We start from the raw sequence: 26,085 nt of genomic DNA on the forward strand, positions 1-26,085 counted from the left end.
CCCCGCTTCCGCCCGGAGCACGTGCCCTCGGCCCCGGCCGTGCCGCCCTGCGGCGCTTTCGGTTCCGCTTCGCTGGGCTCGGCCGCCGCCCGCGGGCGCTCGGTAAGCGGGGAGCGGCCGGAGGGGCCCGGCAGCGCCCGCCCCGGACGGCGGGGCGGCTGCGGCCGGGATATGGGGGGCCGCCGGCGCCGCGCTCCCGGGGGGCGCGAGGGGCAGGGCCCAGAGAAGCAGGCTGCGAACGGCGGGGTCGAGCCGGGCCTGCGGGAGCCGGTGGTGGCCCTTGCGCCTGGAGTGCTCGGTGGTAGCAGGGCGCCGGTCGGTCCTTGTCGAAGCTCGCGTTCGTTACTGACTTTGGGTTCCACTTCCCCTTGCGGGCCTCGCCCCAGCGGTACCAGAGTGGTGCGTGAGGCAGGGGGGTGGTAGGGGTTCGGTGAACCTGAAAGACTTCTTAAGGGCAGTACGTGAAGGGGTTAAACTTTTCCACCCACTGTGCCCTTCGCTTGGTCTCTCTGATACCCACTCATGACTTTCCTGGCTTTTGTCCCAGTTCTGTGAAAAGGTTGCCGCTCCTCCTCACTGCTTGTTTCTGAAAAGCTGGTAAACATTAACTGAGGGTGTAGGTAAAGCTGCAGCTTCGCTGCCTGGGGCCCTCAAGAGACTGCAGAGATGGGGACTTGTGGTACGTTGTGGTACAATATAATGAGGCCCTTCCCGTGTTAGAAAAGCCCAAGCCCAGAAAATGCCCTCCAGGCATCTTTGTCTTTCCTTTCCCCTCTGCATGCCCCAAGAGGGTGGGGAACACTGAATTACCTTGAGCCTCCAAACAGTGTCTTGCAGAATTTCATAGTCTGGGGTACTGGGCTGCTGAAAGGTCCCTCTGTGGTCCTCCAGGGCTGAGTGAGCAGTCCTGCAGGCATGTCCACCTCTACTAGTTAAATGAGATCCTGATTCTTCCTTCGTCAGCAAGAACAGCAGCTGCCCCTGGGATCAGCCCATGTCCTGCCGTTGTAGCGTGGATTTGTGGACTATGGAGTGAGCCCTATGCTCTGCAACTCTGTCATGGTGGCTCTCTACTGCCAGATAGTGATTTTCATCCCCAGTATGTTTTATAATAGGGCCCTGAGGAGTTACTCATGCAAAGCCTCTGGATCATCTGGGCAAATGTAGAAGCTGCGGTTTATCAAAGCTAAACATCCTACCTATATCTGAGTTGCTGAAACAAGACTGCCTAGAGGAAAGACTGGCACAGGTAGGAAACTGCATTCAGCTGATGTCTTTGTGATGAAAATACAGTTGCTCTTCCTCAGCTTGGTATCGTTAATGCTTTTGGGAGGATTACTAGGAGCTGATGTAAAAATTTTTGATTGTCAGGAGCCTAGGAAAATGAGTTCAACTGTATTTTTAACTTTTAAAATAGACTAGATTCTATTATTTTATCTATTTTTAGATTCTGTTTGCACACTATTTGTTTTTAGTCAGGCAACTGTTATTGTTAGTAACACTGTGCTTGATTGGGAATGCCAAGGCCTTGATGTTCAGGTGAGTTCCTTGTTGAATGTAGGTGAATAATGACCAGTCAAGAACTTGGCAGTTCTTCTGGGCTATGTTGTCATCTTGAAACCTTCAGGAGCTTTGAGTCAGCGTTCTCCTCTCTTACAAAATACTAAGAGATAAAGAAGAATCTGGTATGCTCTTCTATAGCATGGCATTCTCAGACACTTTTTCTGCAACCAGGGTGTCTAGAAGATTGAATGTTTAAAATATGAATGTTTAAATTTGAATGTTTAAAGCAACATTGGAGCTGTGCTTTAAGAAACTTGCTAAACGTTAGGATACTTGTGATCTGCTGCAAATGCTAATGGTGCTGCTCTTGGAGGTTGGTTCACAGAGACAATTTTCTTCATGCATTTTTGTGTTGGACACCTAGTGAGAATTCTTTCAACCATGGGTGGAAAACTTTCACCATTCTGGAAGACACCTGACCAAAAGGAGAGGGAAGGCAAACTGATCTTACCCAGGCAACTGGATGCTGAAGGTGAAATCGCCAATTATGCTAGTATCAATGACTCTGCTACATCCTGTGCACCCTGTGTGGGCATTGCACGTCGAAGCTGTGTCAACTGTCCAACATGTCAGGGAACAGGAAGGATCCCCAGGGGTAGGTGATTCTTCCCTGTCAGTGCTTTTTGAGCCTTCTGAGGTTGGTACATGTCTCTTTGCCTAAAGACCTTTGTTGAATCAGTTGATCTTTATTGTATCCAGTCTAGGAATGTCCTGTCGTGGTACCTCCAGCTCACTTGTGACTTCTGTGGGCTGCCTCTATTGCAGGAGGATGGGGTGGGAAGGCAGGTAGTGCTGTTTCTAGGTGATTACTCAAAGTCCACCCTGGAGCCCCTGGAGAATTGTTGTTTCTGCCGAGAGATGGGAATGCTCAGACTGAAATCTTAGCTGCATCACACTTGCCTTCTAATTGGACAGTGTCACCTGTAAAGCGAGTGCAGATGGACACTAGGCTGCTGTGCAGCATCCTGCAATGCAGTTTGCTTTACTTGCGTGCTTAGTGTGGTTTCTGATCTGCTGCCACCTCTTCCAGAGCAAGAGAAGCAGCTGGTGGCACTGATTCCATATGGTGACCAGAGGCTGAAGCCTAGACGAACGTAAGTCCTGTTAAATTTTCCCCTTTTCTCATCTTTTGAATGTTTCTTGTGCATATGAAGGAAAGCCTCAGTCCTTGGGGTGTTTTGCTCTTTGTGGTCTGTCTTGCATTAAGTTTGGTGTTTGCTGTGTCTTTTCAGCAATAGCAGATGTTGGACAGTATTCTGTGTGCAGTTGTTGGGGATCTCCAGCAATTTGTACTGTAATGCACCATGTCAGTGTGTGAGGGACTACCCTGCTTCTGCTGTGATTTGATAGCTGGCAAATAGTTCTGCACAAACCCATCCCAGTTTTCTGGCACCCAAGCTTTTATTGTCTCCTCCCTTTGAGCTGGAGCAGAACTGAAGGTGCTTGCAGCTGACAAACCAAGAGAATGATTGTGGCCCTGGTGCTGTTTTGCAGGAAACTCTATGTATGTGTTGCTGTGACAATTTGCCTGCTGACAACATCTCTCAGTATTTTTTTCCTGTTTCCTCGCTCTGTTACTGTGCTGCCTGCAGGGCTGAATGCCTCCTCCGCTGGCTTTAATGCCACTACTGCCAGTATATGCCTCAACATGACGGTAAGTGCTCAGCTCACAGTTAAAGGGTGGATGTGAAGGGTTCCCTGCTTATCTCCTGTGCCACTCCATGTGTAGGCTAACTGATCACTGTCTGAAGTTAGTCTTGCCATTCCCACTGTCTCGGTCCACTCTCTGACTGCTTGGAATCAATGTCCAGAGCGTGTTACAGCATCAGAGGTGTGGCTGGCCTGGCTGTGAGTGAGCAAGTCACGAAGTGGCCAAAGGGGCTGTGTAGAAGCAGCACTGTGATTAATTCTGGGAATCCTTGTTCTTTTGCATCCTTGAGCTGCTTGGTTGTCCCCCTTTGACGGTCATGGGAGATACTGCAGCGTACATGCCTTTGTGGCCAGGCTGGATGTACATCTGAGGATTTGAAAGGGACCATGTCGTCCAGCGTTGCTGTAAGGTCATAGCAGGGATATCTTTAAAGTAGCTATGCAACGGTAAGATAAGGCCCTGCTGCAAGGTGATTTGTGTTTTCATTTTTTTTGTTTGTTTTTCTCCCTAGAACATGCTGAACATAACTAATAACAATTTCTACCTGGTCACTGTCGTGCAGCTAGACATAGAGGTTTTGCACCAGTCCCTAGTAGTAGGGAAGACCACCATGAAAACCCTGCTGAATATGAGCCCTTTGCAGAGCAGCCAGGTGAGCTCTGCTGTTCCTTGCATTTTCTCCTGAACTAATCTGGATGTCCTGGACAGGGAGGTGCTTATTGTATGGTTGATCTACTTCTTTGTCATCTGCCTGCCAAATACTCAAAGCTCTTCCACATGCAGCTTTCCCCATATCACTTCAGGAAGGGGTGTTGTAAGAATTTACATGTTGCTGAGTTTGAAGCTAATACGTTCCTGGGCAATGAACATCTGTCTGCTTTTCAGGTAGTGGGCTGGGTTGTGTGCTTGCCTTAAAATGATGGCAAGCTTAAAACCAGGTTATATAAAACCCTGTTGGGAACAGTTTGAGTACAGCTGATCCATTCTTGGTGTAAAGATCAGGTGTGTGGCCTAGACAACCTTTTTAAGGCCTTTTTAGATATAATTTCTGATTCTATTTTCTTACCGACTGTTAAAAATAATTGTTAGGCTAGATCTTGAAATTCAGGCTCAGACACCTAATGAGAGTCCAGTTCTTAGTACTTTAGGTCTCTGAGTTGTATAGAAACCTGACTGTAGTTCTTGTGTACTTCCTGCTTTCTCTTCTGTTTGTATCTGCAGATCTATTATACAGTGGCCAGTAGGATATTGGACAACAACACCTAGTGAGTAATTCTAGAAGATTTCTTCCCTTTTAGTAAGCAATGTTAATGCTTATAGGCTTCTCATGACTAGATTTCTTGTGCTGGTCCTGTCTGTAGAGTGAGGCTGAGTGAGTGTCCCCTTTTCAGTTTAATAGGTGGAGCTGATCTGGATATAAGTCTGGCACATCCATTTTAAACTCATTTCCTTTTCTATTTATTGGTATTTTCTGCTTAGTGTTGGCTCAACAATGTTGTTTTCCATACATTCTGATGAGTAAGCGATGACATCAATTTAATGTCTAGGTTATCAACTTTAAATGCTCTATTTGTGAGCACCTAAAGGTACCTTGTACGAACTGCATTTCTCTGCAAATGACCAGCAAACTGTGTGAAGTTCATAGCAACCAAAGGCTTCTGTGCAGACAGGGTAGTCCATTGCATATTTGAGGCCCATGCTTACTAGATCCACAGTTAGAGTTACACCAGCAAAAACATGTTTTACTGGTGTAGATACTGCTGTGATTGAAGAACTTTGCCTGCGTAGCTGTTGTCAGAATATTGCAAAGACAGACCTTTTTGGAGAAGCAGAAAAGCAATGGAATAATTGAGGACAGGAGACACATGGTGCAGGCAGCTCCTGTGAAATTAACTCTCTCTCTTCTCTTGTAGTAACATTTGTACCTGGACAAAAGTCAAAGTTCACAATGTTCTGCTGCATATACAGTAAGTGATGCCTGGTTCAGAGCTATAACAAACATGCATGTCACCTACATTGTGTCTCAACTCCCTTCAAGAAGGTCTGCAGTCACTGTTCTTCAAGACCAGGACTGCATACAGTGTGTATGTGCTGTTACCCAGATAGGTGTGCTGAGGTGTGAGGAGGAGGTAATTCTCCAAAGCCATTGCTGCTCTGAGAAGTCCCCTGGATTCAGGCTTACTGACAGCTCTAGCTGTCACTGTTGCTTAAGGCAAGCTGGCCTGGCAAACTTCCTTCTGGAATGCTGATTGTAGCTGTTGGGAAGTAATTCTTTAGTCCGGAACTAGAAGTACTGACTGGTTTGATTATGCCTACCTGCCTTGTGGTGTTGGGGGCAGACTCATTCAGCCTGGACTCTGTGCAGATGTGTGGATGATTGCCTCCAAGTGTTCTGAGAGCAGCTGCCGAGAGCAAGGTGGGACGAAGCAGACTCTTCTGCCTGAGGCAGCTCCTGTTCGGGGGATGGACCATGCTCAGCTTGACTGTGTTTTAGAGTACGAGAGGCCCTGCTGGGAAAGCAAATTCAGGTTGGCTGTTCCTCCCTGCCAGGGAGGAAGGAGCACTACTGCAGTTTTGTAATATAGCTCCTGCTGGGACAGGTTGCTACTGTTCTGGTCTGAGTTAGAGCTAAATCTGGTGTGTGAGACAGGGAGGCTTTTACAGGGTATAGCAGTGCTAGAATGCTTCCATGCAGTCATGAAAGCGTGGTCTTCATTAGCTGAGTTTAAGCCAATTTGGAAACCTCTGCATCAGAAATTGTCTCCTTGTGTAGCCTGTGTCCACTAGAGAGATCTCCCTGCACATCTGTGTTGACAGACTCCAGGTTGTGAGCCCACTCTTGGAAGATGGACTGCTAGGTTCACCATCTGCAGATTGTTGTCACCGAGTCCATGATTCTTCCAGGAAGGAGGAACTGCTTTTGCATCATGGTCTTTTGTGCTAGTCTAAAGCAAGGGCTTCACCTGCTGCCTCTGGAAACGGACCGTGAATATTAGGAAAAGTGATTGGAGAAAGTGTGTGAATCTCTTGGAGGCATGCCAGGCTGGAATTCTCCCAGGTCACTAAAGAAATGTCACTGGTGATCTCCCAAAACACAGGTGTTTAAATCTTGGTCTTCTGTTGCAATTTGAAGGGCTGTATTGTCAAGTTTCTGGTTTTATGGGTCTTAATGCAGGTTTTAACTGTAATTGGTGCTGAGTGATGTGAAGTTTGAACAGGTAAAGTATGCAAAGAAGTCCCACGCTACTCGAAGCACGGTAAAAATGGTGCATTTTGGACAGCGTAGTGAATGGCTCTGGCTGTTAAGGCAACTTTGTCCTTCTTAGCTGATGCTGTGGGCTGACAGGACCTTTGCTCTCTCTACCTGCAAGCTCTCCATTAGCCAGAAGCTGATATTACCCACTGATGGATTGTGTAGCGTTAGGAGAAACTACTTGATGCAAACAGCTCTTGAGGTGGCACAGAAAGATAGTGATTGAAAGATACATGCTTTTGTCTAGCTAACTCCATAAATGGCCACCCACTGTGACTTGTACTAGCACTTTGGGAACATGTAAACAGTGAAATGGCACAGGAGTGTTATGCTGGGTTAGGAGGTCTTAATGGGCTTCTAGAATGGCCGAAGCGTCTGTTGTGATGGCAGTGATCTTGTAAAGGCTTTTTTTAATGCAGTCTGAAAGATGCTTTCCCTCTCCAACATGTGAAATTGAGCTGCGAGGGTATCTTGACTGTTGTGTTCTGGGGCTGTGTAATAGGGACAAAACAGGATGGCAGTGGGAGCTCACCATGGGACCTTTACATTATGAGATGTCTCATCTGGGACAATCTCAAGTGCGGTTCTGGTCTGCTTTTGCCTTGCAGGGGTACCCTGACCTGCACATACCTGTGTCATTCAGAGCAGCTGGCTTTTGAAGACTACCAGTATGTGGACTGCCGGGGGAATGCCACGCTACCTCACCCACTGTACCACCGTGTGCCATGACAGGGCCAGGTTGACAGAGCTTTTGGGTGCAGCATATTCCAGCACAAAGGCAAGTCACAGGGAGACAAACTTCTGGGGCTTCTTCTCAAGCTATGCCTTCAACAGGAGGCTTGGTGTTTCCTGGATAAGACTTCCATCTCTAATGCAAAGATGGTAACATACTTGGCCTTGTGAATGTGGACTCTGCTGCCCTCAGATTGCAGCTTTCTTTTTTCAGTGCTTTATCATGGCTGATGCTTCAGCAGAGTGACCAGTGCACAGGGTGTTTCTGTGTGGCTGATCAGAGTGGACCACACACTGCTACTTTGGAGGCAGCGCCCTGTTAGTCAGACTAACTAGTTGTTTCCTCCTTGCATAATTTTGCACTTCTGTCCTGAATTGAAAAAGGACTGTGATGAGACTTTTTGGCTGGATTGCATCTGCATCACCAGAATCTAACGACATTTGCACAACCTGCACAACGAGAGCAAGAAACAGGACTGATGTCTCCATCTCTTGAGCCTTAAGAAAAACTACTGCATGTCATGCCAAAACACCTTGTGAGAGTGACTCATGGGTGACTGCTGTTTTAAGCTGTCCACTATAGCAGGTGAGAATATGCATTTTTGCATACATGTATTTTTAAAGCAAGCTCATCCACTAGCTGTTGCTTAACGGCATCCATTTCAGTGAGAAGAAAATGCATTTTGTACCACAAACTAAAAAGATTGCTGCTTTCCCGCCAGTGGTGTTTGGTGATGAGCGCATGCTGTTTGTTGCATCGTTTTCTTGTATGCTTTGGCATTTAATGCTTTCAGCTTGAACAAGCATGAGAGAGGTCATCTCTGACTGGAAAAAAGCTTAGTTTACAAATACCAGGAAACAGCTGGGTTTGGGGGGTGGTGGTTTGGGGGGTGGGTTTGGGGTTTTTTTTTGTTTGTTTGTTTGTTTGGGTTTTCTTCTAAAGCTGCAAAACTACCCAACAGACTTTACAGGAGGAACAGCCTTGGCAGCCTTCTCTCCTCCCAGGGCTGGCAGTTATATCCCCCAAATGACAGAGGTGTTAAACATTATTCCTTAGGTTCTAGTTTAGATGCTGCCTGATGCACTCTAGATGGTAAAATAGGAGCCTGGGAGTTGCTGGACTGAAGTTTTTACGCAGCAGTTCAGCATTTTCTTCCATCTGTCCCGCTGAAGGACACAACCAAAGCATCGGACTAGCTGAAGACTAATGAAGAAAGTCTCTGATCCTGTCTTCAAAATATGCTTCCTAAACCAGCACCTCTTACAGAGCTGTTGCAGAGTGTTGCTCCTCACTGTATCATCCATTGAGATCACACTAAAATGGTAACTAGTCAGCTTCCTCCCTGAAGCTGGGATGAAGCAGCTCCATGTCCCGTTCTGAAATCCTCCCTGCTTGTCACCTCTCTACAGTGCTTTTTGTATTTGCCAATGTGGTTTGTTGACCCTGGCTGAGCGCCAGGTGCCCACCAAAGCCATTCTATCATTCCCCGCTCCTCAGCTGGACAGGGGAGAGAAAAATAGAACAAAGGGCTTGTGGGTTGAGATAAGGACAGGAGAGATCACTCACCAATTACTGTCACAGGCAAAACAGACTCAACTTGGGGAAAATTAATTTATTACCAATCAACCACAGTAGGGTAATGAGAAATAAAACCAAATCTCAGAACATCCTCCCTCCACCCCTCCCTTCTTCCCAGGCACAACTTCACTCCTGGATTCTCCACCTACCCCCGCCAGCGGCGCAGGGGGACAGGGAATGGGGTTTACGGTCAGTTCATCACACATTATTTCTGCCGCTTCATCTTCCTCAGGGGCAGGACTCATCACACTCTTCCCCTGCTCCAGCGTGGGGTCCTTCCCACAGGAGACAGTCCTCCACAAACTTCTCCAACGTGGGTCGTTCCCACGGGCTGCAGTTCTTCACAAACCACTCCAGCGTGGGTCCCCCATAGGGTTGCAAGTCCTGCCGGAAAACCTGCTCTGTGGGCTCTTCTCTCCACAGATCCACAGGTCCTGCCAGGAGCCTGCTCCAGGGCGGGCTTCCCATGAGGTCACAGCCTCCTTCGGGCACCCACCTGCTCCGGCATGGGGTCCTCCCTGGGCTGCAGGGGGACAGCCTGCCTCACCATGGTCTTCATCACCACGGGCTGCAGGGGAATCCCTGCTCCGGTGCCTGGAGCACCTCCTCCCCCTCCTTCTGCACTGACCTGGGTGTCTGCATCTCACTCCTCTCTCTGGCTGCCGTTTCTGTCTGTCCCAGCAACCTTTTTTTCCCTTCTTAAATATGTTATCACAGAGGTGCTACCACTCTCGCTGATTGCCTTGGCCTTGGCCGGCGGCGGGTCCATCTTAGAGCCGGCTGGTATTGGCTCTGTCAGACACAGGGGAAGCTTCCAGCAGCTTCCCACAGAAGCCACCCCTGTAAGCCCCCCCCCCCCCCCAACCTTGCCACACAAAGCCAATTCAGCCAAATTGTTGATTCTGCTATGCTCTTCTTTCCCCTGCCGTGGAGTTTCCAGCTGTGCTTCTATACTGCTGTTACCCACTTGAGCCGTTGCCATCTGTTGGCAACTAAAGGGCCCTGGGCAACCAGCCATGGCTGACTTGTTTGTGCACAGCAGCTCGTTCAGCATGGAGGCAGACGGGAGACCGCGGGGAGAAGACGTGAAGAAAGAGGCAGAGCTCAAACCAGGGACGAGCGTTTCCCTGGCCGCTGCCCGCGGCCGAACCGGACGGCTGCGCCCCGCTCCGCGCCTGCCACGCGTGGATGCAAGCATCCCCGTAGAAGAAAAAGAGTAGCTCGCCCTACGTTCGAGCTGGAAAGCCGCCCTAGCTGCAGCCCGCTCTCCCCGCTGAGGGGGGCCGGCTGCCGCCCCCCGCCAAGAGCGCCGAGCGGGCGCAGCCCCGCCGCTTCCCTCGTCCGCCACGGATCACCGAGCTGGTGTCACAGAGCGGCCCCAGCGCCTCGGGCCCTCCCGCCGACCGGTGCCGACGCGACCCGCCCGCGGCAACCTCACCGCTTCCGTCGCGCCCCGGATGCGGAAGTGGGGTGGGGGCGTGCGGTGGCTGAGGGCGGAATCATGGCGGACCTGGTGGCCGCGGAGGAGCTGGCGAAGCTCGAGTACTTGTCGCTGGTCTCCAAGGTCTGCACTGAGCTGGACAACCACCTGGGCATCAACGACAAGGACCTGGGTGAGCGCGGCGGGCCCCGGCCCAGCAGCGGGGCGGGCGCCCGAGGGCTGCGCGGCCTTTGGGGATCTCCGCGGCGAGCGCGGCCCGCGGCGCGGCAGCCCGCCTGCGGCGTTACGGGCCCGACGGCAGCGGCGCGAAGGGCTGTTGTAGCCCTCTCTGCCGGCCGGGGCGCGTTTGGTGAAGGGGCTTTTCGAATTCAGAAGACCCCCGCGGTTTTTCTTCCAAAAAAGCTTGTCGTGAGCGTGGGAAAATACTTCCATCGGGGCTCCTACGAAAGGACTCGGAAAGGAAGCCGCTGCTATTGCGAGCAGCGTTACAGCCTTTCCGTAGCTAGATGGACCGAGCAGGTTGCCGGGAGAACAGCATTTGCCCAAATACGAAGTACTTATACTGCCTTTTAATTGTTTGTTCTAATTTACTTTCTGCTCGCTCTTTGCAGCCGAGTTTGTGATAAGTCTCGCTGAGAAAAATACTACGTTTGACACGTTTAAGGCAGTTCTTCTAAAGAATGGCGCCGAGTTCACTGTAAGTTGGATCTGAAGATTATTTATGTGTTCTTGTCCTGGTAGATTTTGTAGAGCTTCTTGTTTTGAAGAGAGAGGTGTGAGGAGTGATTATTGGTTTTCTTCAATTGGAAAACGATGCGCTAATTAGCTTTTGAGTATTCCTGACTCATCAAGCCAAGCCTCCCCCTCCCTCCTTTTTGAAAAACTTTTGTAGTCTTTGCAAAACGTCCTTCTGAGGACTTGAACAGCATGCTTGTTGTCTCGTTGAGCATGTAAAATATGGAAGAAGCAACTTTTCCTGAAGGCAAATGCTGTCATAAGTCTGTCTATGATACTTAGGTCCTGGGCTCATGAGTTCCTCGGAAATAACTGTAGTTTGATTAAATAGGTGATTAAAAATAACAAGTAGAAATGGAATTCTTGTAGTCATTTTCAGATTCAACTTACTATGTGTTTTTAGGATGTACATGAAGTCCAGTGATACTTTCTAAAAATGACCCTGCCATCTTCAGAATTGGGCTTCTTTTGACCTGCTAATCAACCCTCATGTGTGCCTTCTAATAATGAAAAACAGTGTTGCAGTAATTTCTTAGACTGAAGTATTTTATTAAATTTTTCAGGATTCGCTTATTAGTAATTTACTACGTCTCATACAGACAATGCGGCCTCCACCAAAACCATCTACGAGCAAAGGTACGCCTAATCTTGTCCCTCTTACTGGTTCAGTGTAAAAAGAAAAACAAAACTCTTAGTCTTTTATAGTTTTGGGACATGTTTGGTGAGATTGATGTAGTTACTGTTCTAGTCTTGTAAGGCAAGATTTCATATCTTATTGTTGCACTGGGAGTCTCTCTGTTAGTGGTAGATTAGCAAAGCTGTTTAGGCACTAAAAATATACTGAGTACACTATTTACAGTATTATGTATTTCACAGATTCACTAATAGTAGGAAGGTAATGTTGTAATCTTTGAATTGAATCTTTGTAAAATCTCTATCAACCTTTGCACTCAGATGAAAGTTAAACTTTATATTCAATTACAGAAAAAATCAAGAGTGAATCATTCTAGCTCTTCTAAGTTTTGGGGTTTTTTGTCTGTTTTTTGTTTTAAATCTCAAAATCAGAGACAGTTGTCAAACCCAAATCGGAGAAGGAAAAGTTGAAAGAATTGTTTCCAGCCCTTTGCAGGCCAGACAATCCCAACATCAGGGTAAGGTCATATTTTCAGATTTCTTTTGTGAGTAGATGAAAACATCTTTTTTTTTTTTTTTTTTTTTCCATTTAGTTTCAAGTTTTTTTTGTGTTAATGTGAGTGTCTCCTGCTAATGTGTAGATAAAAGTGGACTATGAGAAATGAAATGCAGAAAAGGCAGAAGGCTGGTATTATTGCATGTAGTTATCAAGAATAGCTGTTACAGCAATTGCCATGCTGATGCTGTTTTGCAGAATACCTGGAAGATGAGGGTCTTGTGACATGAAATTTGTAGCCTGGCCTTTCTCACGTAATGTTTAAAGTAGTGATGGGTTACAAACTAGATACAAATTTTGGGCATTCAGATGCTACGAGGGACTTGCATTTTATATTTCTGTAATAATTTGAGGTGTTGAGATGAGGCTGTCTTGTATAAAAGCAGAATTGTCTCAATGTTTTGGCAAAATAGGGGGATAGCTTTTTTACTTTTTTTTCCTGTATCACCTATTCTGTCTGATTTTTTTTTAATCTTACATTCCTTCTAAATAGAGATGCATGTGATTATCCTTTCTGTAGATTAATTCTCTGTGGCACGCTTCTTATCAGCCTCCTTACAGGATGATTCTCTGTTCTTGCAGAACATGCTGGATGAAGATGACGTGAAGGTGGCAGCTGATGCACTTAAAGAACTTGAAGCTCTGATGCCTAGTGCAGACAGGCAAGGCAAGCAAAGGAGCAGTGACCACCGGTAGGTTTCTAGTATGTCTTTGGGGGATGGGTATTGGCAGTTGGTATTGCCTGCTTACTCTGTTCATAGGTGCAATCTCACTGCAAATATGTAATGTTTGTTTGTTTGTTAGGGTGAAGAAAAAGAGGAAGAGTCGAAGTCGTAGCAGGGACAGGAAACGAAGGCACAGATCTCGCTCTAGGTCTCGTTCTAGGACTCGGGATAAGAACAGGGGAAAATCCAGATACCGATCAAGGAGCAGGAGTCAGAGTCCCAGTAGGGACCGTAAGGATCGAGAGAAGTACGTCGAGAAGAGCAATGAGAGATGGAGAGACAAGCACATAGACCGTCCGCCACCTGAGGAGCCTTCCATTGGAGACATTTACAATGGCAAAGTCACCAGTATAATGCAATTTGGATGCTTTGTGCAGCTGGAAGGACTAAGGTACCTTCTGATGTTCACAATAAATTTGGTACTATTCCATCTGACTTCTCTGCTAGTATCTTAAAGAGGTTATGAGGCTACAATAAGATATGCTGGGTTTTGATGCCAAAATTAAGGTCTGTTTCAGAAAAATGAATTTGACAGTAGAGAATGTTCTCCGTATAAAAAACAGTTCATGAATGTACACAAACAATCAGTTGACAATAAAATATTTTAATCCAGACTCTGAATGATCTGAAGAACTGTTGGAGTAATAATGTACAACATCTCATGCCCCTCTGTTTGTTTCACGTACAGGAAGCGTTGGGAGGGCTTAGTCCACATCTCAGAGCTTCGAAGAGAAGGACGGGTTGCCAATGTTGCCGATGTTGTGAGCAAAGGACAAAGAGTGAAAGTCAAAGTGTTATCCTTTACTGGATCCAAAACCAGCCTGAGCATGAAGGTATGGAAGACATCCTATAGTGCTTATAAGAGTTTGTGGCACCAAAATTTTTAAAGATTACGCCTCTCTGCTATTTTTTGCTCTTTCTGATGGAAACTAATACATAACCCTTCAAGTGGGAGTAACAGAACAGTAACTCAGTTTTTTTATTTGTGACCTATTACTTTTTACTCATTTTCTGTAGGTTCTTGTTTTTGACGTAATGTTCCTCTCAATTTTTTGACTTGACGTGTTAGCTAAGTGACAAGGCAAACCTCAAGCTGTTGCTATGTTTGTCTTCCTTTTTCAGTATGAGAGAAGCATTTCATTTTAAATGAAATCACTGCCATTGCCAAGGCAGAGTAGAGTGTTCCAGGCCTTGGGATGTACTTACCTCACAATACCAGCTGAAAAAAACCACATGCAAAATAGCATTTTCTGCATATGGGCTGTTGTTGGCACTTGTTTCTCTGAGAAATATACTCTGCTTTTTCTCTGGTGTTAGAGGAAGCACCGGTGTTAATAGATAAGGAGAAGTGCAGTACAGGTAGAGCTGATTGATTAATTAACCTAATGCAGGATGTTGATCAAGACACTGGGGAAGACTTGAACCCAAACCGGAGGAGAAACCTGGTTGGAGAAACCAATGAAGAAACCTCTATGAGAAACCCGGACAGACCCAGTCACCTGTCCCTGGTGAATGCCCCAGAGGTGGAGGATGATAGCCTTGAACGGAAACGCCTCACCCGAATTTCAGACCCAGAGAAATGGGAAATAAAACAGGTGTGTTTTGTATTTAGGTAAATAGGGTGTCAGTCAGTTACTAGGGAGTTTCGTGAACTAGAATACAGCTCCTTGATTGTTTGTTTGTTTAACTTATTCCTTACCTCTGAATTGCTGCCTTCTTGCTATTTGGGACTTCTAGCTTAGTTCTAGCTATGAAGTTAGCCCTGCTTTGGGCAGGAGGTTGGACTAGGTAACCTCCAGAGGTCACTGACCTGGGGGATCATGATCTTTATCCAGTGACACTTAGGTGGTATTTGTTTATTAGTGCACTCCTGCCATGTATAAGCCAGCTGTCTGACACTGATGGTATTTAGAACAACAAAAGGACTATTTGCTCAGAGACTGGATGACTTGGGGAGAGGTGTGCCAGAATATAGGACCATTCCTTTGTTCTGAAATCACAACATTCCTTTGTTCCTGTTTTACAAGTCTGGCAATAGCATTAGAACTGAGACCTCGTAGGCATGAGTTGTTCTGTTCATGGGGACAAACTCATGTTGTATTCACTCTCTTCCCAGATGATTGCAGCTAATGTGCTTTCCAAGGAGGAGTTTCCTGACTTTGATGAGGAGACTGGGATTCTTCCTAAAGTTGATGATGAAGAAGGTAATATTTCCAAGTAGTCTATTGTTGTTGTAAATTCCTTGTGTTTCTGGAGGTGTTGTGATTCAAAAAGAGATGATGATATAAGTGGATGTGAAGCAGCTCACAACTTGCTGTCATCTTAAACATTTGGAACTAGCGTTGCTCTAGCCTTGTGATTAGTGACATTTGGATGCACCCTATCTGTGCATTCTTTTTACTTGTCGTGTTTTCACTTTTGAAACTATCATAAGTACATCACAATCAAGAGTGCACAGGAAGCACTGTTTGAAAAGGCACTTTTATGTACCTGAAAAAAGATGTTTAATTTTTCTATAAAAATTGTCACTTGTGGGTTTAGATGAGGACCTTGAGATTGAGTTAGTTGAAGAAGAGCCACCGTTCCTTCGAGGTCATACTAAACAGAGCATGGATATGAGTCCCATCAAAATAGTAAAGGTAAGAGATTCCAGAACTAAAACCAATATACTTGATTTAATTAAATAAGTATTTAGGAATTTAATAACCAGTTTTCCACCTGGACATTACTGAGAGCCCTGAAAAACATTACCACTGAACTGAAGATCCTTTCTTTACTTACAAAGCAGGATTCTTACTTAACTGGTGACAGTGAAGTGGAATCATAGAACTGAAATGCGCGTTAGCCTGCAGCAATAACTATTTCACATAAGCGTGTTAGAACATACTTCCACTGTTCTGCTTTTTCTTACCTTTTGAAAGTAGAAGGTGGTGCAGAAATGCTTGTTTTTCATTAGTTGTGCCCATAATCCTTCTGACTGGACAGTGTAGGGATGCTCCATATTAGTTATGACCATGGAAGTTCATGAGGCTGGGCTAATGGAAATATCCTGGAAGTCAAATAGATAAAAAGTTAACATCTTTTAAAGCGTCTTCAGAAGACACTTCTAAAGGACAGTGATGACAGAGATAATTGAAGTTGAAGGCTTGGGAGTGCTTGAAATCTTAAACTTTTTTCTTGCTTTCCAGAATCCAGATGGTTCCTTGTCCCAGGCTGCAATGATGCAGAGTGCTTTAGCTAAAGAAAGACGAGAACTTAAACAAGCCCAGAGAGAAGCAGAGATGGATTCTATCCCCATGGGACTCAACACACACTGGGTGGATCCTCTCCCTGATGGTGTGTCTGAACACATCTAAGTGTGAACTGTGCCTTTTTTGTTATAGTTGAGCAACCCGGGAGAAATGTCTTGATACTGTGTTTGTCTGCCTCATTTTAAAAGCGAGGCAAAGAAGAAATGCTTTTCTACTGAAGTGGAAGTAGGAATGTCAAGGGAAATGTACAGGTATATCCTGTGATCTGTCAAGGATGCATTATTAAAAGGTGCAATGGATGGTGAAGCAATTTTTTTACATTGAACTTAATGTAATAGTGGGGGTATACATTTAAGAACTTAAAAAAATACTTAAAAACACAAGCACAGAATGTGGAACAATAGGAGCAGGGTCATCAGGGTCTGTGCTGTGTGAGCCTAGATGTAATGGTAAAATTGTTTTCTTTTCCAGTGGATGGAAGACAAATAGCTGCAAACATGCGAGGTATTGGGATGATGCCCAATGACATCCCAGAGTGGAAGAAACATGCATTTGGTGGCAACAAAGCTTCTTACGGTAAGAAGACCCAGCTTTCCATTATTGAGCAGAGAGAGAGTCTCCCAATCTTCAGACTGAAGGAGCAGCTGATACAGGTAAGACTCTCAAAATGGCATTCTTGTTTGAGCAAGCAATAACTTAAAAGAAATATTCTTGGTTTAGCTTGTTGACAGGTGAATAGCCAGTTGATAATTTTAAGTGCAGAACTGTATATATTTGGAATAATTATTTTAAAGGATTATATATATCTGTATATTTTAATAAAGCTCCAGATATTTGTTGTAATAAGTCAAAATTGAAAGTAGGATCATGTCGGCAAGGGATGAGTCAGCTAAATGGTTAAGCAGTTTGCTGACTTGATCAGTAAGAACACTTGTATGATTTTTGGTCTGGGTCAGCTGGAGCAAGAGCAGTAGGTGCTCAGTCTAATCCTAGATATACTATGTTGATTTTGTTTGGTTGGTTTGTTTGGTTTTTGTTTTTAAATTTTGACAAGTGTATCTATTATGATCTTTCCTAGGCTGTGCATGACAATCAGATTCTGATTGTTATTGGAGAGACAGGATCTGGGAAAACAACACAGATTACCCAATACCTGGCTGAGGCGGGGTATACATCAAGAGGAAAGATTGGATGTACTCAGCCTCGCAGAGTGGCTGCAATGTCTGTTGCGAAGAGGGTGTCAGAGGAATTTGGTTGCTGCTTGGGACAAGAGGTGAATTTCCATGCTGAAGAACATGCCAAAATAAGCATGAGGAAAAGTAGGAAAAATCAGTACTGGAGCTAGTTTGCTTGTGTGTCCATGTGTCTGTTTCCTTGTAGGCTGTAAAATGAGCTTGCAGAATAATCAAACTGGGAATTAATGGTGCTTATAACTTAATTCTGTAGCTTCAGTTTCTGTGCAACTCTTCTTTCTAGGTTGGCTACACCATTCGATTTGAAGACTGCACTAGCCCTGAAACTGTTATCAAATACATGACAGATGGTATGTTACTGAGGGAGTGCCTGATAGATCCTGATCTGACCCAGTATGCCATTATCATGCTGGATGAAGCCCATGAGAGGACCATACATACAGATGTGCTCTTTGGACTCCTGAAGAAGGTAATGTAGCATTTGATTTTTATTGCTTCAGTGTCCTCTGTGTGCTACTTACGGGTAGGAGCACACAGGGAAAGGCAAGGTCACAAAAGTCAAGTTCATTTGTGTGCTCCAAGAGTCTCTTCTTAAGCAAAGCAAATGCTCATAAGGGTTTGTAGCCCAACTTTTCCTAAGATGAGCCTCTCTGTGAAGACAAAGCAAGCAAAATTCATCAGAAACAATGAGAATTGGCAGTCCAGGATGCTTATAATGATGGATGAGCAGAGGAGTGTTCTTGCTTTGCTCTTCGTTCTCTGACAAAGGCTTTCTGTGATAGGTGCTGCTAAGAAAGGTTTGAAGTGTGACCTTAGTGGTCAATTTTTTGAAATTCTGGATACTGGAATGAGCTGCCCCTCTACACAGACATTAAAACGCCTGATATTACTGGTCATATTTCTCTGATTTAAGTCAAGTGCCATATGTTAATAGTCCCAAAGGCAATAAATGACTTGAACTTTCTGTCCTGCTATAGACAGTGCAGAAACGGCAGGATATGAAGCTGATAGTGACATCAGCAACACTGGATGCTGTGAAATTCTCTCAGTATTTCTACGAAGCTCCGATCTTCACAATTCCTGGCAGAACATACCCAGTAGAAATTCTGTACACGAAAGAGCCGGAGACAGATTATTTGGATGCCAGTCTGATTACAGTAATGCAGATCCACTTAACAGAGCCACCAGGTGAGTAGAGAATGGTCTAGGGTTATTGGTGATTCAGGGACTCTGATACCTATGAGCAAGGTCTTTCTATAAGTCATGGATCATGTATTAGTAACATGAGTAAAATGCTCTCGGCACTATCTTCTGTTGTTTGCAAATACAGTAAACGCTGAAAAAGTTGGGTGAAAGACTGAAGTATGTTGCTTCTGGCTAAGAGTTGTTGCCCAGGAGCTAGCAAAAGTTTGGGGTCCTCTGCTTTAAATGGAAAAGGTGAGGCATAGAAATGTGGTAATGCAGGAGTTGTATTGAACAGAATTGATTCTGGGGATGTTTTAATTTACTTCCCGTGTAGGTGACATTTTGGTGTTTCTAACTGGTCAGGAAGAGATTGACACTGCCTGTGAAATCCTCTATGAGAGGATGAAATCTCTAGGACCTGATGTTCCAGAGTTAATTATCCTACCAGTATATTCAGCTTTACCCAGTGAAATGCAAACCAGGATCTTCGACCCAGCCCCACCAGGAAGCAGAAAGGTAATTTCAGCTAAGTGTGGCTTCGTCTTCTGCTGATACATTTTAATAGTGGGGTGCATTACACTGCTAATCATACTACTTTTTATCTTTTTTTTTTTTTTTTTTTTTTTAGCACTTCTGATTCTGTTAGTTACAACTTCAGATAAAATTATGTAGTTTTGGAGAAAAGGTGGCTTTTATGTAGCTTAGAGCATGTTTTTGATTGTGTCCATGCCTATAGATGTTATCTAAGCCTTTGAAAATGTATATAAAAACATCTTGTATAGCAAACCTCTGTGTGGAATGTTCTTGGTGTGTTTTTTAATGCTGCCTTTCAAGGATATTAACTTTAGTGAAATCTAAATGCGGTTCCTGTTGGATGGATGTAAATTTCCTACCAAACAGCTAGCGAATATCTAGAGATATAATCTCTGGAAGGTTCTTCTCTAAATATGGACTGTGTTTGAGTGATAGGCAAAAATTCTCCCTGAAGTCAGTGCAGTCTGCTTACAAACTTAAAATGATCTTTCACTTGCTTTTAATTACAGATTTTATCACGCTCTTTTACCATATTGCCCAAATCTAAAACAAGTGTAGATACTTAAAACCTGTCCATCTTTGACTGTAGATAACGATTCTTTCTGTTCTTTTGTGAACACATTTCTCCTTTTGATGTTAAATGATAGTAGTTGCATTTATAACAAACTGCTCGTATAACGTAGAATGGATTGTTCAAGTTCAGCAGTATGGTTGGCTTGGCAGCCAGAGACAGAATTGGTACTGAATCAAACTGTTGTTTGCAGGTTGTCATCGCCACTAACATTGCTGAGACATCTTTGACTATTGATGGAATATATTATGTAGTCGATCCTGGCTTTGTGAAGCAGAAGGTTTATAACTCCAAGACTGGAATTGACCAGCTGGTTGTTACACCAATTTCACAAGTAGGCATTCTGTGGTTTTTGTTAGTTTGGTTGGTTGGTTTTTTTCTTCCTGGTAAAGTGTATCTTGATGATGTGGTGTCCAAGCACATGGAAGCGAAGTGAGGCAATGACAAAACCGTGTTTTTGATGACTCCCTGAGAATCCTTGAGGCTGTGCCTAAGGAATATATACTTTCCTGGGTTGTACTGGAAGTCTCTTTCTATTAACACTAGTAAAATTGTGAATAATTAAGTAAAATAAATTGATTGTTTTCTCCTCTGCCGGTTTGCACCTGTTCACTAAGATGCCTTGATACCTTTAGGCTCAAGCAAAGCAGCGAGCAGGAAGGGCTGGGAGAACAGGACCAGGAAAATGCTATAGGCTGTATACAGAGCGTGCTTATCGAGATGAAATGCTAACCACCAATGTGCCTGAAATCCAGAGAACAAATTTGGCCAGTACAGTACTTTCCCTGAAGGTGGGTATTTCACCAACTTGTAGCAAGCCAACATGATCGTAAGCATTTCAATAAATGAATCTCTGCCTTCGAGCCTCATGAAGTACTTCTGCAATTTCAGATCCTTCTAGTGAACAGAGGTATTTTGGAATGGAGACTGCATCAAATGCAATTCTCAGGCACTGAGCTTGCTCCTGTATTTTTCTGTTGGGGGTTATAATGTTGAATATCCACGTAAATTACAAGTCTCAGCTGCACAGAACAGTTAGTTGCAGGTTTGAGAAACAGGAATCTTATGGGCAGTACACCTTTCCTATGTAAGGTACATCTCTGTTGTTAACACATAAGGCACACCATTTTAGAGTGATTTTTGATCTCCAAACATATGCATCTTCTAAGTGTGTACCATTCCTCTGGGAGTCCGCAAACTGGGTGTAACTGAGTACATAGCAGCTGGGGAAGCTGCTGCTTTTCCTCCTTTCTGGTAACAAGGGGAAGGTTGCAGACATGTTTAGTGTCCAGCCACAAGCCAACAGCTGTCAAGCCACACTGGTTTACAAGGCAGGAAGTCCTCAAAACCAGCATTTAGCCTATGTGTCTCCTTGACTAAATCATCTTGCTTGAGAGGTGTATGGAACAGTACCAAAGAAAACAGACTGGAAAACTGAATGGTGGGGAAAGACATGGGTCAATGTGGATTATCTCAAGTGTAGAAATACAGCCATGTATTTGTGACTGTGGTTACAGTCAAGATAAGGGCACGAGGCTAGGGTTGCTTAAAGTTCTGTAGTGCCGCATGGTTTGATGGTTATATATCTCTGGCTGGAGTTTGGTGTTTTCCTTTGCAGTGTTTTAACTTCGGTTTTCTCCACTCCCTCTGTTCAGGCTATGGGCATCAATGATTTGCTCTCCTTTGACTTTATGGATGCTCCCCCAATGGAAACTCTCATAACTGCCATGGAGCAGCTCTACACCCTGGGAGCTCTGGATGATGAGGGACTGCTCACTCGACTTGGGCGCAGGGTAGGCAAAATAGAATACTTCTTAGCAGTGGCTGGGTTGCAAATACTTAGGGGGTGACGTGAGAGTAGTTGTACAAGGACTTGCCTAACACTGTTGGTTTCCTCTTCCTATTATTCTCTCATGTTTTATTGGTAGCTTTTCACTTACCATAGTTACATACCTTCTGCTTTTTTAAGCAGCAGCTATTTTTTCTCCTTATTCGTAAGGTTACTTTTGTTAATGTCTAAAAATTTCCTGTAAGTATTGGGATATTCTTGTGATAGTGAATATAGACAAATAATTTGCTTCATGTTGAGCAAAGTTATTCTGGGTAAAGCACACTGATTTGGAAAGGAAGCACAGAAGAAAGGACATTGCTCTCTTTTGCATGGGGAGAACTCAAGATTTTTCCAAGATGTTGCAGGGGACCCTGAAACAGGTTTCTTGCAGATGGCAGAATTCCCCTTGGAGCCTATGTTGTGTAAGATGTTGATCATGTCTGTACATCTGGGATGCAGTGAGGAAATGTTGACAATAGTCTCCATGCTTTCTGTACAGAATGTGTTCTACAGGCCAAAGGTAAGGAATGCAGCCAAAAGCAGCGGTGGTACGGTTAGGATGGTTTTGTGTGCCCGCCTCAGGTGTTAAGAGAGTGAGCATATTTGCCAAAATAAACCTGTAGCTTGGTTAAGGCTGTTTGCTCATACATTACATTTCTGATGTACCTTTTGGTTAAACACCCTATAGCTGTGGATGTTGGTAGTTTCTTTGCAGATGGGAAGATGGAAGTTAGAGGTTTCACGTTCCCTTTTGCATTTCCCAGTAAACACATACAACCCTAAACTAAGTCAGTGCCAGCTCTGGAGTTCAGAACGCCTTTGTCATTTTCAGATACACAGAATGTATTTCTTCATGGCAATCCTATCATGTGCTGATTTCTTTTAAGTCAGCAAGCAGCAGACTATGCTGTGGTAGGACTCCTCAACAGCAGATGACTCTTGAATCCATTATTTCTTCATTATGATGGCCTGCTGCAGTTTAGTCTGTTAACTTCAGTTTTGATCTATGTAGCCACAGTGTTTGATTAATGTTTTATCTGCAGGTTGGAGAAGTGGGTAGGTCAACAGGGTCAAAGCTACTGCTTCAGCACCTTTGTTGATGAGTGATTGAGGTTGCTTCTAGAGCAATAAAAAGCTTGCTAGCTCAGTGCATGCATATACTGCCTACAGTATAAATAAGCCATTTACTTTGAAGTGTCCTTTCAAAAACAGGACTGAAATTGAATAAAGAATTCTTCAGTCAGGTCCTTGTCACCCATGGGAGAGTCTTTAGAAGAGTCTACATGAGATCTCTTTTTGGTGAAAACAGTTCTAGGCTTTCCTTTCATACAGGCATAGTTTTGGCTTAGTGAGAGCAGTCCCAGTGACCTTTGGATTTTCATCACTTGGTCCTTAGTCACTCACCACTGAAAATTTTGTGTTGTCTTCTTAGTCTTACCTTGGTAGACTTAAAAAGTCATGGTATGAATGACAAGGAGCCCATGTCCTTCACGTTGCACAAGGATTGTCTCTGCAATGTAGATACCTGATTGATACATATTTTATGTGTTAGGATAAACAAGCACTTGCTGATCAAAAGAAAGCCAAGTTCCATCAGACAGAAGGTGACCACCTCACTCTGCTGGCTGTGTACAATTCCTGGAAGAATAATAAGTTTTCAAATCCCTGGTGCTATGAAAATTTTATCCAGGCCCGGTCCTTACGCAGGGCACAGGACATCCGCAAGCAGATGTTGGGCATTATGGACAGGTGAGCACGCCTAGAAGGACAAGTAGTGACTTTGTTTTCTTAGTGTTCTTGCACTGTAGTAGCTAAACAAAATTTGCTAATCTGATGTTGGTAGCTGCACCCAAATCTGGAGAACTCTTTTTTTTTTTTTTTTTTTTTTTTCTTTTTTCCCCTCTCTACCTCTTGTCTGTCAGGCACAAGCTGGATGTGGTATCCTGTGGGAAGGCAACAGTTCGAGTCCAGAAGGCCATCTGTAGTGGCTTCTTCCGAAATGCAGCAAAGAAGGATCCCCAGGAAGGTTATCGGACACTCATTGATCAACAAGTAGTCTATATCCACCCATCGAGTGCTCTTTTCAACAGGCAGCCAGAATGGTAAGGAAGGCAGTGTCCTGTAATTTTCTATTTCAGTTCAGACTGTATAACTGAAAAGGTTGTGGTGTGCATGATTTGTGGAGTACAGATCAAAGTATAGGCTGCCGATTTCTCACTAATGAGCAGAGTGAGAAAAGTTTCAAGTCTGCTTTTGGCTTTTCCTGCTGCTAGAATTAGTGCCTGTGCAGAGATGAGACTTACTTTTTGAGCCAAGGGCAGGCCTGAAGCCCGCAGTTCTGTGTTTCTGTATTGTGGAAGTGAGTCTAAAACACTGAGTGTTGAGGGAGAGGGTGGGAGTGAGGAGAGAGAGAATTGTTTTAAATGGAATGAAGTAGTTCTATGCTGAGGAGTAGTTGTGAAGTAGGAGAGGAAAAAGAAGGTAGCTCTTCTGGATGGTTCTTTTGGAGCCTGTGTTGGAGCTTATAAGGACCCTTATGCTGAGGGAGGGTAAAACAGAGGTAAAGGGGCAAGCTTAGATACTCCAGCCCCTTGCCTTCTCTCTTCTTGTTTGGAAAAACTAATTTCCAGAGTTGCTGTCCCTTTTTACAGGGTGGTGTATCACGAACTGGTGCTAACCACCAAGGAATATATGCGTGAAGTGACGACTATTGATCCTCGCTGGCTGGTGGAATTTGCACCAGCTTTCTTCAAGGTTTCTGATCCAACCAAGCTCAGCAAACAGAAAAAGCAGCAGCGACTGGAACCCCTGTACAATCGCTATGAGGAGCCCAATGCTTGGAGGATATCACGTGCATTCAGACGGCGATGAGCCTTGTTTCCTCCTGGACTCTTATTGGTTTTATATTTGTGGGACTGTGATTTTTGCACTGTTTCAAGTGTCCTGGAAAAAAGGACATTCAGTTGAAGCTTACCTACAAAATAAACAGAAAGTAAGTATTTTCAGAGCAAAAGCACAAGGGGGCGATGTGTGCTCATGTCAGCTGCCCCTCAGATTCCACAGCTGCATGACAAATGTCCTGGGTCTCCTCAGCGTGTTGCATCATTTTAGAAACGTTCTTAAAGCACTTCTTTAGTCATTCCGCTCTTAAGAGACAAAACCTAAAACTCGGAAATCTGGGCACTGAGCAACAACAAAAAGGTAATGATTAAAAAATAGTTCTTCACCAACCTAACTGTGTTCTGAATGACCGGACAAATAGAGGCTGGAATAGTTTGTTTCTTTACCCTGGTAAAAGGGATTTATTTCTACTTATGCTCTTGGACAGTGGCTATTTTTTTGGAAGCTGCTTGTTCTCCATTTTTTCCTATTTTATGCATTTTCCTGTTCAGTGTAACTATTTGTCTTTTATGCAAGCTGCCTGTGGTGAGATACTTAGTATCTGTGGCTTTGGGATAAGGCAGGAAAGATCCCTTGAAACCCAGCTAGAATGTCAGTTATACTTGGACAGCGGCACAGGTCAGGCTGCAAGTCTTATCCTTCATCACCGTCTCCTGTGTGCTGAAGGCTAGTATATCAAACAGTAATTAACCACATCCACTCTGTAGCACGGCTCTGTCTGTGAACATAAGTGGTTACAGATGTTTAGACTTTCTATACAATGTGTCATGTGTTTTATTTCCACTTACAATGTTTGGTGACATCACAACTGTTGGGTTGTTTTAATAGAATATGCTTTTACAGCTAAAATGTCTGTAAAACATTGTGTAACAGTTCCTTGTTTAAAAAGAAATTGGCTATCCAGTGTGTGCTATGTCATGCTGAAGCTATCTGTAAATTATTTTTTCTGTTGGAAACAGATGAAACTTATTTGACTCCATAGCTGCAGATACCCAATATTTTTTTTTTTTTTTTTTCCCCAAAGCTGGGACATCTGCTAAAATTATTGTTGAAGTGAGTAGAATGAAGTTGGCTGGTTGGTTTACATTCAGTGAATTTGAAGAATGTTTCACACTGAAAAGTAGCTATATTGGAAATCTGTATCTCTGTACAAAGGTGGGCAGGGATGTTGTATATACTGTTTTATTATGTTGTATAAATGCCCTGAGCTTTCCCATAGTGTTACATCTTCATAAAGTTAAATAGAATTGGAGGCTCTTTTCATTATGGCATTAGGCAGAGAAGGTTGTCTTATTGAATGCTCTTCCAAGCGTATTTTCTTTCCACGAACTCTGCAGCTGCATCTGTTACTGTTTTCTATGAAAAATTTGCACTTGACTTTCAAAAGTCACATGAAAAATGTAAAAGAGAAAATGTACACAGTGGAAGTCCCAGTTGTACAGCATACTTTGAGGTATTTCTGTTCCAAATTAATTTTGTATTTGCTTCTCCAGTGTAGCCTCTTTCTGACTTATGGTAGGGGAAAATGCATCAACAGAGAGGATTTTTTTTGTTTTGTTTTGTTTTGTTTTTAAGTGAACAACTGTCATCTGTTTTGTGTGTGTTATTTCTTTCCTTGGTGTAATTTTTTCAGTAATGTCCTTTAGTTAATTCACAGAAACTTTTCCACATTGACCTCAGCTGCTTTCTTTGGCAATACCCCACATCCAAAACTAGGCTGTGAAACTGGAACGCTGACTTACAAACTTGAA

General features: G+C 44.2%; 2 protein-coding genes across 6 annotated transcripts; both read left to right on the forward strand.

The window, feature by feature from the left end:
- The first annotated feature begins 749 nt into the window (after positions 1–749).
- TMEM106A (transmembrane protein 106A) lies at positions 750–7,573 on the forward strand. Of its 2 annotated transcripts, XM_052785599.1 has the most exons (8): positions 750–1,249; positions 1,928–2,158; positions 2,594–2,657; positions 3,058–3,217; positions 3,726–3,866; positions 4,436–4,479; positions 5,128–5,181; positions 7,076–7,573. In XM_052785599.1, exons 2-8 carry the CDS (start codon positions 1,945–1,947, stop codon positions 7,194–7,196), a joined length of 798 nt encoding a protein of 265 aa, XP_052641559.1. In that variant the 5' UTR covers positions 750–1,249; positions 1,928–1,944; the 3' UTR covers positions 7,197–7,573. The 2 variants fall into 2 exon arrangements, with proteins under 2 accessions (XP_052641559.1, XP_052641560.1); XM_052785600.1 differs by lacking the exon at positions 3,726–3,866.
- Positions 7,574–26,085, forward strand: DHX8 (DEAH-box helicase 8). 4 transcript variants are annotated; one of them, XM_052785587.1, is made up of 23 exons: positions 7,574–7,785; positions 10,831–10,916; positions 11,518–11,590; positions 12,020–12,105; positions 12,726–12,835; positions 12,948–13,259; positions 13,557–13,701; positions 14,260–14,463; positions 14,985–15,072; positions 15,410–15,507; positions 16,057–16,204; positions 16,591–16,772; positions 17,198–17,392; positions 17,596–17,781; positions 18,290–18,500; positions 18,832–19,013; positions 19,796–19,936; positions 20,238–20,393; positions 21,258–21,395; positions 21,825–21,953; positions 22,986–23,182; positions 23,356–23,535; positions 24,085–26,085. In XM_052785587.1, exons 1-23 carry the CDS (start codon positions 7,749–7,751, stop codon positions 24,302–24,304), a joined length of 3,504 nt encoding a protein of 1,167 aa, XP_052641547.1. In that variant the 5' UTR covers positions 7,574–7,748; the 3' UTR covers positions 24,305–26,085. The 4 variants fall into 4 exon arrangements, 3 of the variants coding, with proteins under 3 accessions (XP_052641547.1, XP_052641546.1, XP_052641549.1); XM_052785586.1 differs by lacking the exon at positions 7,574–7,785 and adding an exon at positions 10,141–10,391; XM_052785589.1 differs by lacking the exon at positions 7,574–7,785 and adding an exon at positions 10,246–10,342.

This window comes from Harpia harpyja, chromosome 4 (genome assembly GCF_026419915.1).
Source record: "Harpia harpyja isolate bHarHar1 chromosome 4, bHarHar1 primary haplotype, whole genome shotgun sequence".
In the NCBI taxonomy this organism is placed as follows: domain Eukaryota; kingdom Metazoa; phylum Chordata; class Aves; order Accipitriformes; family Accipitridae; genus Harpia; species Harpia harpyja.